Raw genomic sequence first — 14369 nt, forward strand, 5'->3', positions numbered from 1 at the left:
GATAAACACAGACAGATTTTTGTTGTTTGTGCTATACTTATTTCCACAGTGCTGTTTTCCATCTGTTTGGTCATATAGTTCACATTGGCTCATCTGAGCCGCAGTTTAGTGCCAAAGCCCATTATGTTTACAAGGCAGCCATGTTGAGGCGGCGTGACGAACCGCTAACTTCTGTATGACTATGTTTGCCTTGGGCCCACAAATGATTAGCGGCTCGTGCATTGATGTAGACAGCAGCTCGTAGCTGCATGAACTAATGTGAATTGCACGACTCATTGACCATGGACACCTCGCATGTACAACTCGGTAATATGCTTCTATTTGGCATGCTACACAATACATCTTTTTCAGTTAATTCATGAGCATCTTCGAAACTTTGGTTCCCCCTTGTCCTGATGTGCTTCAGCATTGACCTCCAAATCTGAAGTCATTACTGTTAAAGGGCATCCATAAATGTAAAAGGGAACGTGTGACCATTAACATACATCATAATCCTATGGCACAAAATTCCAGCACCGCTAAAAGAATCCGGCAGAGGTCATTGAAAGTCACGTCCCGCTTTCATTAGCCTTAAGTCCATTTTTCAACTGGTATTTCATGTTTTTTTTCTGCTAGACACCTGTTCATCAGGAAAATAAAAATTCACATTCCCTTGCAGCATTATACAGTGTACAACTGTACATTTTTATGCCGGTGGCTATTTGATTTGCATAAAGAAAACAAATTTTAAAAGAGCATGTGAATATAATTAACAATAACATGTCAGATGAAACCAAATGCATAATATAATTGTTAATGTAGTTAAAATATTTGTGACGTAGAAACATAAGTAATATCTGTCTTATTAAATTCAGGGCCAGGGAGATGAATGAAGGATATTTTGATTCAGTTCTTCTGCACCAGTAACCTTAAGAATAACTTCAATTAGAATTTTTTATGAGTTTTTAGAAGGGGAAAAAAAAGACTAATAAATGGAGTATAACGAATGACCGATTTGAATTGGTAAATCCGTTTTGACGAATTGCAGACTGAGGATTCACAATACTACATCAAGATTCCATAAATTCTTTAAAATTCAAATTGCATTGAACCCACTTTATAATGTATATATAATGTTTTTATATATATATATATACGTATATATTTAGGTGCAATACAATATACATGTGGGCGCACACACACACACACACACACACACACACACACACACACACACACACACACACACACACACACACAGGATTAGAAATTGCATTCTCAATGAACAGGTCTATTTATAGAAATTTCCATGTATAGTGTGCTACCGGTTGTAAGGCGCATTACTGCACCTGAACAGACAAAAATGAGTACAACAAATGAGTCCATTTTAATTCAACTTACATTTGAAATCCATACATAAGGTACACCCGTTTGTAGGGTAAACTGTCGATTTTGAAGGAAATTAAACAATTTCATATTGACACGAACTCAACTGGGTCTGATGGGTTTTATGTTTTTTTTTTTAGTAAACTGATAAATGCTATACTCATTTTTACAAATTAAGAAGCTATGCAATTGATGTATTTTTATTTCTGTGAACATGTCAATGTCAGTACTATAACATAATGCGATAAAGTGTCCATGCTGGTTCTTGAACTGGGAACGTTCACACTGCTTGTACCATATTCAAAGGATGTACAGAACATAACACCTCAAAGAGCAGCATCAAGTAATTTATTAGCGGCAGAAGCTCTGGAACCAGACGATTTAAGAAGCTAGCCTGCTTTTTGGCTTCTTTCAAGGTGCCCTTTGAGCAAGGCACCAACCCGCAGCTCAAGAGGTGCAGAACTGTTTGCACGCCTCATTCACTCTGACATCTCTCCTTGCATGCCCCCATCTGTATTATCTGGTGTGTGTGTGTGTGTGTGTGGTGTGCTACACAAAATAAACAGTTGAATTTCACCTTGACGGATTATAATAAGAATGAAAAAAAACGCAGAACTTTCAAATTTCCTCAGATGTCTCTGATTCTGGTAATCGACCCCTTTGCTGGCCCACTTTCCCTTCAGTGAACACTCTCGTCTAAAATTACTATCACTATAAAAAATGTTTTACAAAAACATTGAATCTGGCATTTGTTCCAAACCAGGAAGGAACCAAACACAAAATCAGCAGCTCTCAATTCAAGAGTGGGACTCAAACAACATGTGTGTTTGGTCTGTGCTGATTGTACAGGAAATAATTAAGGAGAAGATCTGCCCCACCTTGCCCATGACCTACTTAAGAACTATTTGTAGTGTATGATACGCTGTATCAGACACACCCACCCATATGGGACTTAGATGTCATCATCAACGAGACAGGTTTAGTGTCATGCACTACATAGTATATGAAGAATTTGACATTTATGTAATATTATGCAACAATAATTCATATAAATAGAAAGGACAATATCTGGAACAGCTCAGTGCAATGGAAAGTGCAGCCTCCAAAACACTGTTGAAATAACTCAACACTATCAATCTCTCAAACAGATTCGATGAAAAAATGAAGCTAATCCTTGCATAGGGTGGATTTAAGGATTTATTGCAGGACTGTTTTGTTGTACTGCACTTTGGCAAAGATTCTCTTCCATGGGATTTTATTTCAGTCTAAAGTTAATCTCTAAAGCTTGACGAGCCATGTTGATCAATCCATGGGACAACCGGTACAACGGCGGTCTTTTGTTAAATCTGCATGAGATTGATACATTTAGTAAGGATGTCTGATGACAGTTTTTTCAGACCAATACAAGTACGAGCACTCAATTCTTGAGTGGTCACCAATACCGATACCAAGTACCAATACCACAAATACTTTAGATATATAAAATCTTTCCCAAAGAACACTAACAGATCATTTTAAAGACTTATATATACACCAATATTGCAATCCTGAAAATAACCAGAAGAGGAAGTTCAATACTGGTATCTACCAACGTCGCGAGTACCGATACCTAGTACCGATACCTAGTACCGATGCCTAGTATCGATGCCGATGCCTGGTACAGGTAACAATACCAGCTATTGGTACCTGATATCAGTACGTACTTGCCCATCCCTAACATTTAATATTTTTATTGAAGAATCTTGTATTATCATACTTATACTTTTTCAGCATGGGTATAATTGATTCACTGATATTTAAGAAGTCTGTGGAAACTGATTGTTCATTCATCGTTCTTGATGCAGCTAAGGCAAAAAAAAAAAAAAAAAAACAGCCTCAACAAATTTGTACTCTAAAGTGGAGCAACGTGATAGCTATGAAAGTTTGAGTTGCATCCAACCAGATCTCCACTACATGGCATTGAAACACGTACAAATTTGTTTCCAAGAATCTTCCATACCATAAAAAAAATCTCGGTATTATTATATTTGATTTTTGAGCCATTACTTTCACACTATTCCACAGGTGTCAAACGGTCCTCAAGTTATTACCCTTGCTAATATTTGCTCACGCTAGAGTGCAGTAGGTGGGGGTGTCACGGCGCCACTTAACTTATGACAACGGCTACTGTTGTTTTCAGGCTTCTTTTAGAGCAGCAACATTTTAAACACATAGTTAGTGTCTTGTGTTGGTGAAAGGTGGGTGGTGAGGAGTCTGATTTTTGAGAGCTGAAGGCTATTTGCTCTTTGAAAGGGCTTGTTCGCTATATGGTTGTCTACTGCAGTATAGAAGCTACTCGCAAGCTAGCAGTATTTCTTCTTTGCTTGAATAAAACACCATAATATCCACATTTATGTTATGAATGTGTTCCGAACAAAGAAACTGTTGAGATTTTTGCACGAATCAAACTTGTGGGCTCTGTGACCACACTGCAGAACAAATCAAACAGGAAGCACATTTTCTTGCGCTAATGCTGTTACCAGAGTTGGACGCAGTAGCATTCTGACCTACATAAAGTTTTAGTCCATTTTAGGTTGCCTCAAAGAACAACAAATTTGATAAGCTGTGTTAAGAATCATTTTATATCCACTCTATTGTTGCCTTTAAAGTGACTTTGCAATCTTGTAATGCTCTTTGAATGTGTTGTGAGAATAGATTAATGCTAAATGTCAAGTTAGCATAGTGCTCTCAATGTATCCCATAAAGCATCTTGAAAATAGTGAGCAAATTATGGACTCGAAAAATTATATAGCTCTAATGTAAGAGATAAAAGTCCATCCATTTTCTGAACCACTTTGTCCCCACGGAGGTCGCGGGCGTGCTGGAGCCTATCCCAGCCATCATCAGGCAGCAGGTGGGGGACACCCTGAACCGGTTGCCAGCCAATCGCAGGGCACACAGAGACAAACAACCATCCACACTCGCACTCATACCTAGGGACAATTTAGAGTCTTCAATCGGCCTACCAAGCATGTTTTTGGGATGTGGGAGGAAACCGGAGTGCCCGGAGAAAACCCACGCGGACATGGGGAGAACATGCAAACTCCACACAGGGAGGGCCGGAGGTGGAATCGAACCCGCACCCTCCTAACTGTGAGGGGGACGTGCGACTCAGTGCGCCACCGACCCGCCCGAGATAAAAGTCGTGTCAGGAAATCAAACCAAAAAGTACATGAGTATTTTTTGTTGAATTGGCAACAGTAAGATCAAATTATTTAGGCAATTACGCTACTAGTCAATATTATGACTACACTAAGACTGGATGTAAAGTCCTTTGTTTCTAGCAATTTTCTCATATTCACTCACTTCTCTAATTCAATTATGTGTTCAATATGTATCATGGAAGAGCCACTCGGTGATATTGATCCGGCACACTGCAATCATGCAATAGCCATGATTTTATTTAACTTATAAGTGACATATCCAGCCCACTAAAAATGTGTTTGAAGAATAAGTGAATAAATATGAACTTACCCTATCATAGGTACATCAACAACAAAAAATGTGATGAAACTATCCCTGGAAAATAAATACAGAAAGTCCACTTTTGCTTTTAAGCAGCCATTTTGTCAATTTCTGATAGTCCTTAAAAATAAACCTGTCTGATATTCTAATAACCTCCAAGTATATGTACTCTCAACAAATAGACAATGTTAAAAACTCAAATGTTCATCAATGCATCTACAGTATAAGGGGCATGACAGAGAAATATCATTACTCGGCATAAAACACGAAACAGAAATCAGCTCTACAAGGACAGAGTCAGACCAAACGTCTGGTGGGTGATGGAGGTCCTGCCCTCAAGAGATTTATAGGGACCCTAATGGCAGGAATGTATACATCTAGATACATTCCAGACCAGCCCTGCTTCGAGTGATTGTTTTTTTCACACACACAGACTCGAGTCACTCGGCCCGGTGTTCAAAGTAAACACGGTGAAGCAGCATTTAGCTGTTATGCTGCACACAAATGAAACAAATGAAAAGCTGACAAATGAAGTGAATCCAGGTTAAAACAAAATATGCTACCCCCCTCATACCTAAGACATAGATCTAAGAAACCATTTCTTAAATAATTTATTCAGAAATCTTGTATTTACGCTGTACGTTGTTTTAGTAATTTCAGTAAGCTTCTTTTCATCTCTTTACTTTTAAATATCTTTAACTCTGTTGTTTGTAAATAATTTTCATGTTGGACTGTTATTTATGTGAAGCACATTGAGTTATCCTATGTATGAAATTTGCTATATAAATAAAGCTGCCTCGCCTTGCCTCAAAACACATTTAAACTCATTAAAACGGGATTTGGAGTAAGATTTCTGAAGCAGACAGCTAGATAACGTTCTACAAGAACACCTTAGTCACTTTGAGTCCTGCTTCTGGCACACCTCACAAATCAAATGCACCCCACAGGGATGAGGGTGCAAGGGCCTGTGCACCGCTTTAATTAACTGTTGTCGATTTGCTGATCTGTACATAGTGTGCCAGAATCAGCTGCTACTTCTGCACTGAAAGCACCACCATTGTTTACTGGCACATGGGGGACAAAGAGGCTACATTAGTGTTACTCTATTTATTTTTGCAAGATTCCCAAAGTACTCAGTAGCTCCCACAAACACTCACACACACACACACTTGCTTGCAACCCCCCCTCCAAATGAAGATTCCGTTCAACAGCTATTGGGCAACAGTATCTGTTTTTGCCGCTCCATAATTTGAATGGGCCAAAATGCACACAGCGTGTGTGCATTAAGATATCTGGCGTGCCGGATGGGTTACTAGCTCGTTTACATAAATTCTGTTCATTTGAACTGACCATTTTGTGCGCCATTTTTTATTGTCTCTGGAGACTCATACTGTTCTTGTGCTTTGGGAAACAAAAAGCAGCACTGTTCCTAAAGTATGCTATCCAATCCTCCAGAGAATAAGTATTTTTTACCTTTAGCATCTCAAAGACCTGAGGGTTTATGACAAGATCTTATTTGTTGACTTGAGCTTTGCTTTTGATGAACAGTTTCTTGTCCAAAAACTTAAACTAACGCTACGATTGCTCAACTGCTTTATTTGTTACCGTAAAACGGCTACAATGTGTACTTTAAAAACGGTACAATGTACTGTATGAGTTCAAAGTCAGTTGTACTGGTGTACAGATTAATTGTAAATTAATCTTAGTAATATTACAAACTGCACATCTGTTCTAAACTTAAAATCAAACAATTACCGCAATTTTCGGACTATTAGTCGCTCCGGCACCAGCCATAAAATGCACAATAAAGTGGAATAAAAACATATGTAAGTCGCTCCGGAGTATAAGTCGCACTTTTAGGGCGAATGTATTTGTCAAAATCCAACACCAAAAACAGACATGAACCAGCAACAACAGGCTAAACGATACGGTATGCTAACGTAACATATACACAAACGAGGAGCTGAGAACGGGCCTGACGTAACATTCAGAGTTATTCAAGTAAGTATTACATAAATAACACGTTTATCAAACCATCTGTGTCACTCCAATTCATTAAATCCATCGATCGTGCTTTATGTAAACAATGCCGCGTATGCGCCGCATATGCTGACGTCGGACATTTCTAATTATTCCACAGACCCTTATCACGATATATAAAGTATATTTTGAATAACTATCATATTACTACAACATTATCAAACCATCTGTGTCACTCACTCCATATCATTAAATCCATCGATCGTCTATTAGGTAAACAATGCAGAGTACGCTCGCCCTCTGATTCGTCATGATTTGCATTTCTAATTATTTCACAGACCCATATAATGATATATAAAGTATATTTTAAATAACTATCATATACTAACAATATTATCAAACCATATGTGTTGCTCCAATTCATTAAATCTATCGATCGTGCTTTATGTAAACAATGCTGCCTATGTGCCGCATATGCTGACGTCGGACCCGTTGCAAATTGCATTTCTAATTATACCACAGACCCATATAACGGTATATATAGTATATTTTAAATAACTATCATATTACAACAACATTATCAAACTATCTGTGCCACTCCAAATCATTAAATCCATCGATCAAATTCCTCGTTCTTCATGTCAACAACGGCGCGCGTGGGCTGCAGCGATCTAGTACATAACTATGTTGTAGCGTTAACAAAATACCAAGAAAGACGTGGGTTTGGTAAACGGCTCTTCATTTAACAAAACAAGAGTTCAAGGAGCCAACAACTACTGAACATCCAGCCACGGAAGTGGAAGAGCGCTCCATAAGTAGGACCGGGTGTGCGTAAAAGCCATGTCCGAGCCCCATCCACCGTCCCCGGACAGCCACCCGGCCGAGCGCCGGCCCCCGACTTCCATCCACGGAGGTGAAAGACAGCTCCGTAGAGTATGACCGGGCGTGCGTAAAAGCCATGTCCGAGCCCCATCCACCGTCCCCGGACAGCCACCCGGCCGAGCGCCGGCCCCCGACTTTCATCCACGAAAGTGAAAGAGAGCTCCCGTCGAGAAGGACCGGGCGTGCGTAAAAGCCATAATAGTTTTTCAAACCTTCTGTGTCACTCCAAATCATTAAATCCTTCAAACTCTTTGTCCTCCGTGTCACTTACAAACAAAGCCGCTAATGATGGCGGTAGTACTTGGGGCCCTTCGTCATCTTCGTCATCCCGTGCTCAAATCCTTTGTCTCTTATGTAAACAACCCCCGCGCGGCACGGGTGACTTCACTTGCAGTTCAAATGACAGTAATCCCTTGCTACATCGCGGTTCGTTTTTTGTGGATTTTTGAATTTTGAAAACTTTTGAAAAAAATCACATATAAGTCGCTCCTGAGTATAAGTCGCCCCTCCACCCAAACTATGACAAAAACTGCGACTTATAGTCCGAAAATTACGGTAATACTCTTGTTAATTGACATAAAAGTGGACAACTATGTCATTGATACTGAAATTTTCTAGTAAGTTATTTGAGGTTAAAACGCTATAAAATGAGTGTAAGAGGGAGTCAGATTTGTGTTGGGAAACATTTTCTGCCACAACGTGTTGGAAGATTGTGAAAGGAACTGTTGATTTTTCTTTTCAAATTAAGAGCAAATTAATTGGACCATGAATGAACTCATGGACCCCTGCCCATTCAATATACTATTGTAAATTACAACTAGTGCCTAGTGTACAATACACGTAGACCTCTTTGAGAGCTGTAGTAACCTAGCACGGTGCTAACTGCTAATTAGCAGTCTACCACTTTTAATTTCATTAATGCTTCTCAACATCAAATTTAATGCTTTTAATGCAATTTATGGTTTTAATTTCATAAAAACCATTTAATGACAAGACTTTTTATGACCCGTGGAAACGCTGCATAATCAAAGTGCTACGCATTCCCATCTGAAAAGACTAAATCATCACGTCAGCTGTCAATTAGCAAATTCACCAAACGCCCTTTTGGGAACAGAGAAGAAAGACAAGAGAGTATAGTGAGGAGTCTACTCAGACGATGAAACGAGGACAAGCAGTGATCGCTCAACAAGATCTCTATTGTGACAATGAACAACAGAACTCCAAGAGAAACATCCAAGTCTACACACTCCAGCTACACGCTCATCCAATCACAAATCACTCTGACACCTTCACTGCCTCACAGACATTGGGAATTTATAGAACTCCAGCAAGGATCCACATAAGGTTGTAATCGGGGTCATTGCAATACATTTTTGTAAAGCATTCCCACCTTAATGTGATTATTTTAATAATAGCACTGAAGCAATTAGTGGCTCTATATTACATGACCACCGCTTGAAGAACCGTGAGACATCGGTTAGATACAATTATCAATTGCTCAGAAAATGCAGTTCATGAAACCACTCTTGTAGACACTTGAAGTTGAGTGAAATAATTTAGCCACGAAGAGCTTCAAACCAATAAAAGCGCTTAGAAATCTTGGCAGCCCAAACAGTTTGCTGTGAAAGACCTTGGGAAAGAATTTGTAAATAGACACGATGTACTCAGTAAATAAGAAATTCAACACAAAATTAAAACCCTCAGCGAGTTGTCACTAAGGTCCAGATTGTGACGGCTTTCTGTCGACTTGCTCAGGGTTCCATAGATAAATCAAACACAAACTTTTCGATACATCAAGAGGATTGTGTCTCTATGACGTCTGCTGAATGTGCTAAAAAAATCTCAGTTGGCTTAGGCCAAACAATCCTTGACATGCTCATCTGACTCATTCTGTTGATAGTTTTTGGCACCGTCGGGCTAACTGCAATGGCAGAAAGTCAAAATTCCACATTATTACTTGAGACACATCTTAATCTAGATTGGTCCTAATATTGAAGTCATTCTTCTGTGGTGATAGAACCATTTCTAGTCCTTTAACTTTGCACTTCAGTTATAAAAACAGATGAACTGTTGTTACTTCTGATCAGTGCAAATAAGAAAGGTCATGAGTTTTAACAATCATTCAAAACATATCAAACATTTTTGAAAAACAGTGTCTATTCTGCCAACTCCAGTGACACAAAACAGTTCTCAGTGCCCCTTATCTTTAACACACTGACACCTTGATTTATGTTATGTTTCTTTTTACAAAAATGTCCAATTGATGCTTGGAGAATATGAACAAAACGCAACAGTACTAATTGTACAACAAAGACTGCTTATCATCAAAGCACTTCAAGCTAACATTATCACCCAAATTCTAATAAACATGTAGCCGAGAGCATAGATACAGAGGCTAACATTAGCATAACCGTTCAAGTACAATCAAGGCTACTTTGTCTAAGTAACCGTTCGAAAGGGGAAAAGGGGAAACATTTGATTCAAGGCAAACTGATTTTGAAATTATGGTATTTCTTATTTTCAATATTTCTAAGCAAGCCTCCCCTTCCACTATTATATTGAAACTCCTTGTATTGATGGCACAACAGGCTGCCCTGGACTCTCGTTCAAAATTTCACTAAATTGGCGTCATTAATTTATCGATTAAAAATATTTGGAGCAGCAAAAAAAAAAATTTTTTTTTTAAATTCAAGATGTCTATCCCATTATAATGGTTTTGGTACAGTGGAGGTGGATCACAGACTGAAAATTTAACAAGGCCTTTGCTTGATGCTGCAATCGTAATGCGGATTCGGGGTATAGAAATTTCACATCTGCATTCACAGCCTACCATGTGATGACGTGATGATGGCACCTTTTTTGCACACGTCCTACATACTGTATTTACCTGTCTGCATACACGCATGCCTTTGTGCATCCTACATGCATTCATACGTACAGATGAGCAGCGGTTCTGTGCTATTTTTAGAGCAGCTATATTAGCACACCATATGTGTCAGCTGCTGTTCTCATAATGGCCACAGACCACATGCGGCAAAACTAGCCAGGAAAGTCATCGAACAAATGAACCCATTAGCACTTGGAGAAAGCGAGACAGACGGAGACATAGTGAGAGTGAGCAAGGAGTCATTTTTTCTGTCAAACAGGTCCAATAAATATACATGCAAATGCACACCACACTCTAATAAGCCTAATAAGGAAGCACGCAAACAGTGCACCAACAAGAAGAGCCTGTTCAGCTCTGAGTCACACTCGTTTGACAAACATGATTCTAACTGACACTGCAGACAATTCACCCCGATTGGACAATAACAGGATTCCCCAAAAACCAACTGACGCCCGCACCCAAAATGATAACGCGCGTTCACTTTTACTGGGTGGCCAAATGGTTCAATAAAATTGTGGACTGTCCATCTGTTTTACTGACACACAAGTATGCCCATTTTGATCCTTTGTGTCCATTGCCTCAACAATTATTTGTTTTCATTCATTTAAGTCTACACGGTGGTCTTATGAACAGCAATGTGGTTATGGGAACGTAAACCGACTTGGAGTGGTTTCATATCACTGCATATACTATTTCACTCTTTTCTATGGGTACCATCATTTTGGCCAAGCAAATGGTGAATGAGCTTTTCTACCGACAAAATACTCAGTATTTTCTCATTGAGCAAGTGATGACACAGCATCATGAGCAACTCTGGAAATCACTATTTTGTTCAAGGATATTGACAATCAAAAAGGCTGACAATCAAACAACAGTTCTATCACTTGAGCCATGTTGCCCCCAGGCATGTTTCATGATTTATTTATTTATTTTTTTAATAATTCTGTTGAACCACAATTTAATGATTTTTATCACTGATGTGTATTTTTCTTTATTATTATTATTATTATTATTTCATTATGTGTATAAATTCCAGATACATTTTTTGTCAGCTTGGATCCACATTTCTAAATTCTAATTGAAATTGTCTTTGCGTGTTAGTTTATTGAGTAATGCTGCTCAAATGTATTAGTAAAACATAACTTAAATGCTAAAAACATAGTTCCAACAATTGATAATGTCCTTCAAATGTATTGGTAAAGTCATTTGAACGTATTTGGTAAACTTTGAATGCTCGAATATAGGTAAAACATATGCTAAATACCAAAAACCCATTACAAAATCATTGCAAAGTCATTTGAACATATTGTTAAAACGTAGGCTAAAAAAATACCATAAGGCCAGACGGTATGGACAGAAGGAAGCTCACCAACACTGAAAGCAAATATTTTTTGATAGAAAATGTTGCAAATATTGAATGTTGTTTTCTGCATCATTAAATTGTTGGTGCCAAAAATAAAAGGTAATGGGGAGATCGGTCTTTTTAACATTTCCATTAAATACCCAGTGGCATTGGGGGGGATGCTGTTTTTAGCATTCACACTATAAGTTACCATTTCCCCAAATGTGTTTGAATGACTTTGCAGTATGTTCGAACAATATAGCCCAGTCAAAATGAAAAGTCGATTGAAGTTTCCAGTGTCTACTGGAGGAAGCTCTTTTGAGGAACTACGCTACATGTGTTTTGCGTACGTATCAAGAGGATAACCGCAGACACAGCTTCAACATCAGCAGACAAAGAGAAGGCCATGTTCATTTGCCGGGAATGTCGCGTATTCCTCCAGCAGGGCAGCAAGGGATCTTAGTGGGTGGCGAAGACAAGGAGGGAAATCTCTGCCTTGCCTACTAAACAAAGCAAGCCCCCCTTGAAGATGGCTACTGCAGCCCTATACATATCTGCATCACTCATCATTTATGGGAATCCCAAACTCACTTGATAAAGCAGCGAGCGCCCTCGAATGTGTAGCCTTCCTCCCATCCTGTTGGTAAATCTGGAAAGGGCAGCAACAGAACGAGTGTTACAGCTGGGCATGGGAGATGGTACATACCAACACTCACTCGCGTGTGATACATGCAACGTCTGGGCGATAAAGATCTGATTTGGCGAGTATCGTTTTCCACGATTCCTATTCCTCTTTTTTTTTTTTTTGCGAGGTCTGCATCACATCCAGATGTTCGCCTCGCTACCCTACAGATGTGTGTTTTACTTGACCATACGCCTACGTCACAGCATCACGACGCTTCGGGGATTCAAAATGTATTTTCCAAGTGGCACTGCGGGGGGAATTTGCTACATCAGCGCACGCCTACGTGACGGAACTTTTAAAAAGTGTGTCGCAAAGTGAGCCAGGTGGACTAGCGGGGGGGGGCGTTCGTGAGGGGGCTGCCAGAGGAGAGAAGAGGAGGCTTGTTGCTTTGCTGCAGAGGTCTTCACTCAACTTCTCCGCGTTCTCTTCCTCGCTAGCACGTATTTTATCGTGAGATCGAGAGAAAAAAAAATGACTTACCTAGAGTTTTTCTGTGCCCAGTTATTACAGCCTCTCCGCTAATAGGCTGCAACCAGGTTGTACTCTTGGCTTCTTCGCTGTTAACAGAAGAAAACGAAGGGAAATGAGGATAAGAGCGCTTCGGAAAAAAATGACGAAGGAGCAGTTATAAATCCACAAATCCACGCGATATTTACTTGATAAAGAATATACGTCCATCCTGGGTGACACCGTAACTCCAAGAAGGGGGAAGACAGGAGAGCCAGTCCGGTTTAGGGTCCGCCGCCATGTCTAGCCGAAAAGCCTCTCGAGCTGCGGGTGACTTCACAGTCAAACAAGGGGGCTGGGGTGCGCGCGTCCGCGGCAAACCAACGGGCGAGAACGCGCATTGGAAAACACAAGACAGCGGCGGCAAATGATTTCTGCCAAATGTCAGAAGGCGGGCTCGCTTTCCTTCACAATTACGTAAGACTCAAGTTGTGCTCGGAGAGTTAACGCCTTTAAAATAAATCATGAGTCTGAAAGAAAGTATGAGCGTCAATTCTTGAGAACGCCTTGGTAGACGTCAAGTGCATGCAAATGAGATCATTAAGATAGGAAAATAATTAATATTCTAGAATGACAGTTTTGTGGCTTTTTCGTGAAACACATTGCAATTCTTAATTTGTGATTTGCTCATTTTTTTATGAGGCAAGTATAAAATACGTAATTAGTAAAGTCATTTGAATGTATTGTGGAAATTTCGGCTAAATGCAAAAGACAGCATGGAACTGCCAAAGAAAATGTCAGATATTCCCATTACTAGGAATGGACAAGTATCAATACCAGCTACCGTATCAGGCCTATATTTCAAGGCAGTGGTACTCATAACAGTAGCCAATACGAGAATCTGCTGCCCTTTGTGGCTGTTTTCCAATCAGGAAGTGGCAATTCGAAGAATAGATAATTGCCATTTGTTTCGTGCATTGTAATGGAAAGTGCTATATTAGGATACATACCTCGTTCTTTAAAATTGTGTGTCATTTCTTCGGGGAATGGGGATTTTATATGTCAAAGGTACGAGTGGTATTGGTACTCTACCAGTATCTTTGACTACTCGAGAGTTTGGTACTCGTATTGGTCTGAAAAAAAATGGTATCAAACTTTACTATCCATTACCTTCGATTTTAGACGCTGACAATTTAATGATGCCGAAAAATGACCTTCAATAGCCGCAGCAGAATTACCGTAATTTTCGGACTTTAAGTCGCTCCGGAGTATAAATC

General features: G+C 39.5%; 1 protein-coding gene across 8 annotated transcripts in view; it reads right to left on the bottom strand.

The window, feature by feature from the left end:
* Positions 1 to 14121, bottom strand: part of LOC147040010 (pleckstrin homology domain-containing family A member 5-like) — a 75141-nt gene extending 61020 nt beyond the window's left edge. For 7 of the 8 annotated variants that reach the window (XM_085901989.1, XM_085901991.1, XM_085901990.1 and 4 more), the window contains exons 1-3: positions 13302 to 13416; positions 13126 to 13202; positions 12552 to 12609 (exon numbers count right to left, since the gene is read on the bottom strand). In XM_085901989.1, coding sequence (XP_085758115.1) covers positions 12552 to 12609; positions 13126 to 13202; positions 13302 to 13393 — 227 coding nt within the window. In that variant the 5' untranslated portion in view covers positions 13394 to 13416. Of the gene's footprint in view, positions 1 to 12551; positions 12610 to 13125; positions 13203 to 13301; positions 13417 to 14102 lie in introns of those variants that run through there. The other variant, XM_085901994.1, reaches the window with a different exon arrangement.
* Between the last annotated feature and the right edge of the window lie 248 nt (positions 14122 to 14369).

This window comes from Syngnathus leptorhynchus, chromosome 21 (genome assembly GCF_054491065.1).
Source record: "Syngnathus leptorhynchus isolate UIUO chromosome 21, UIUO_Slep, whole genome shotgun sequence".
NCBI lineage: Eukaryota > Metazoa > Chordata > Actinopteri > Syngnathiformes > Syngnathidae > Syngnathus > Syngnathus leptorhynchus.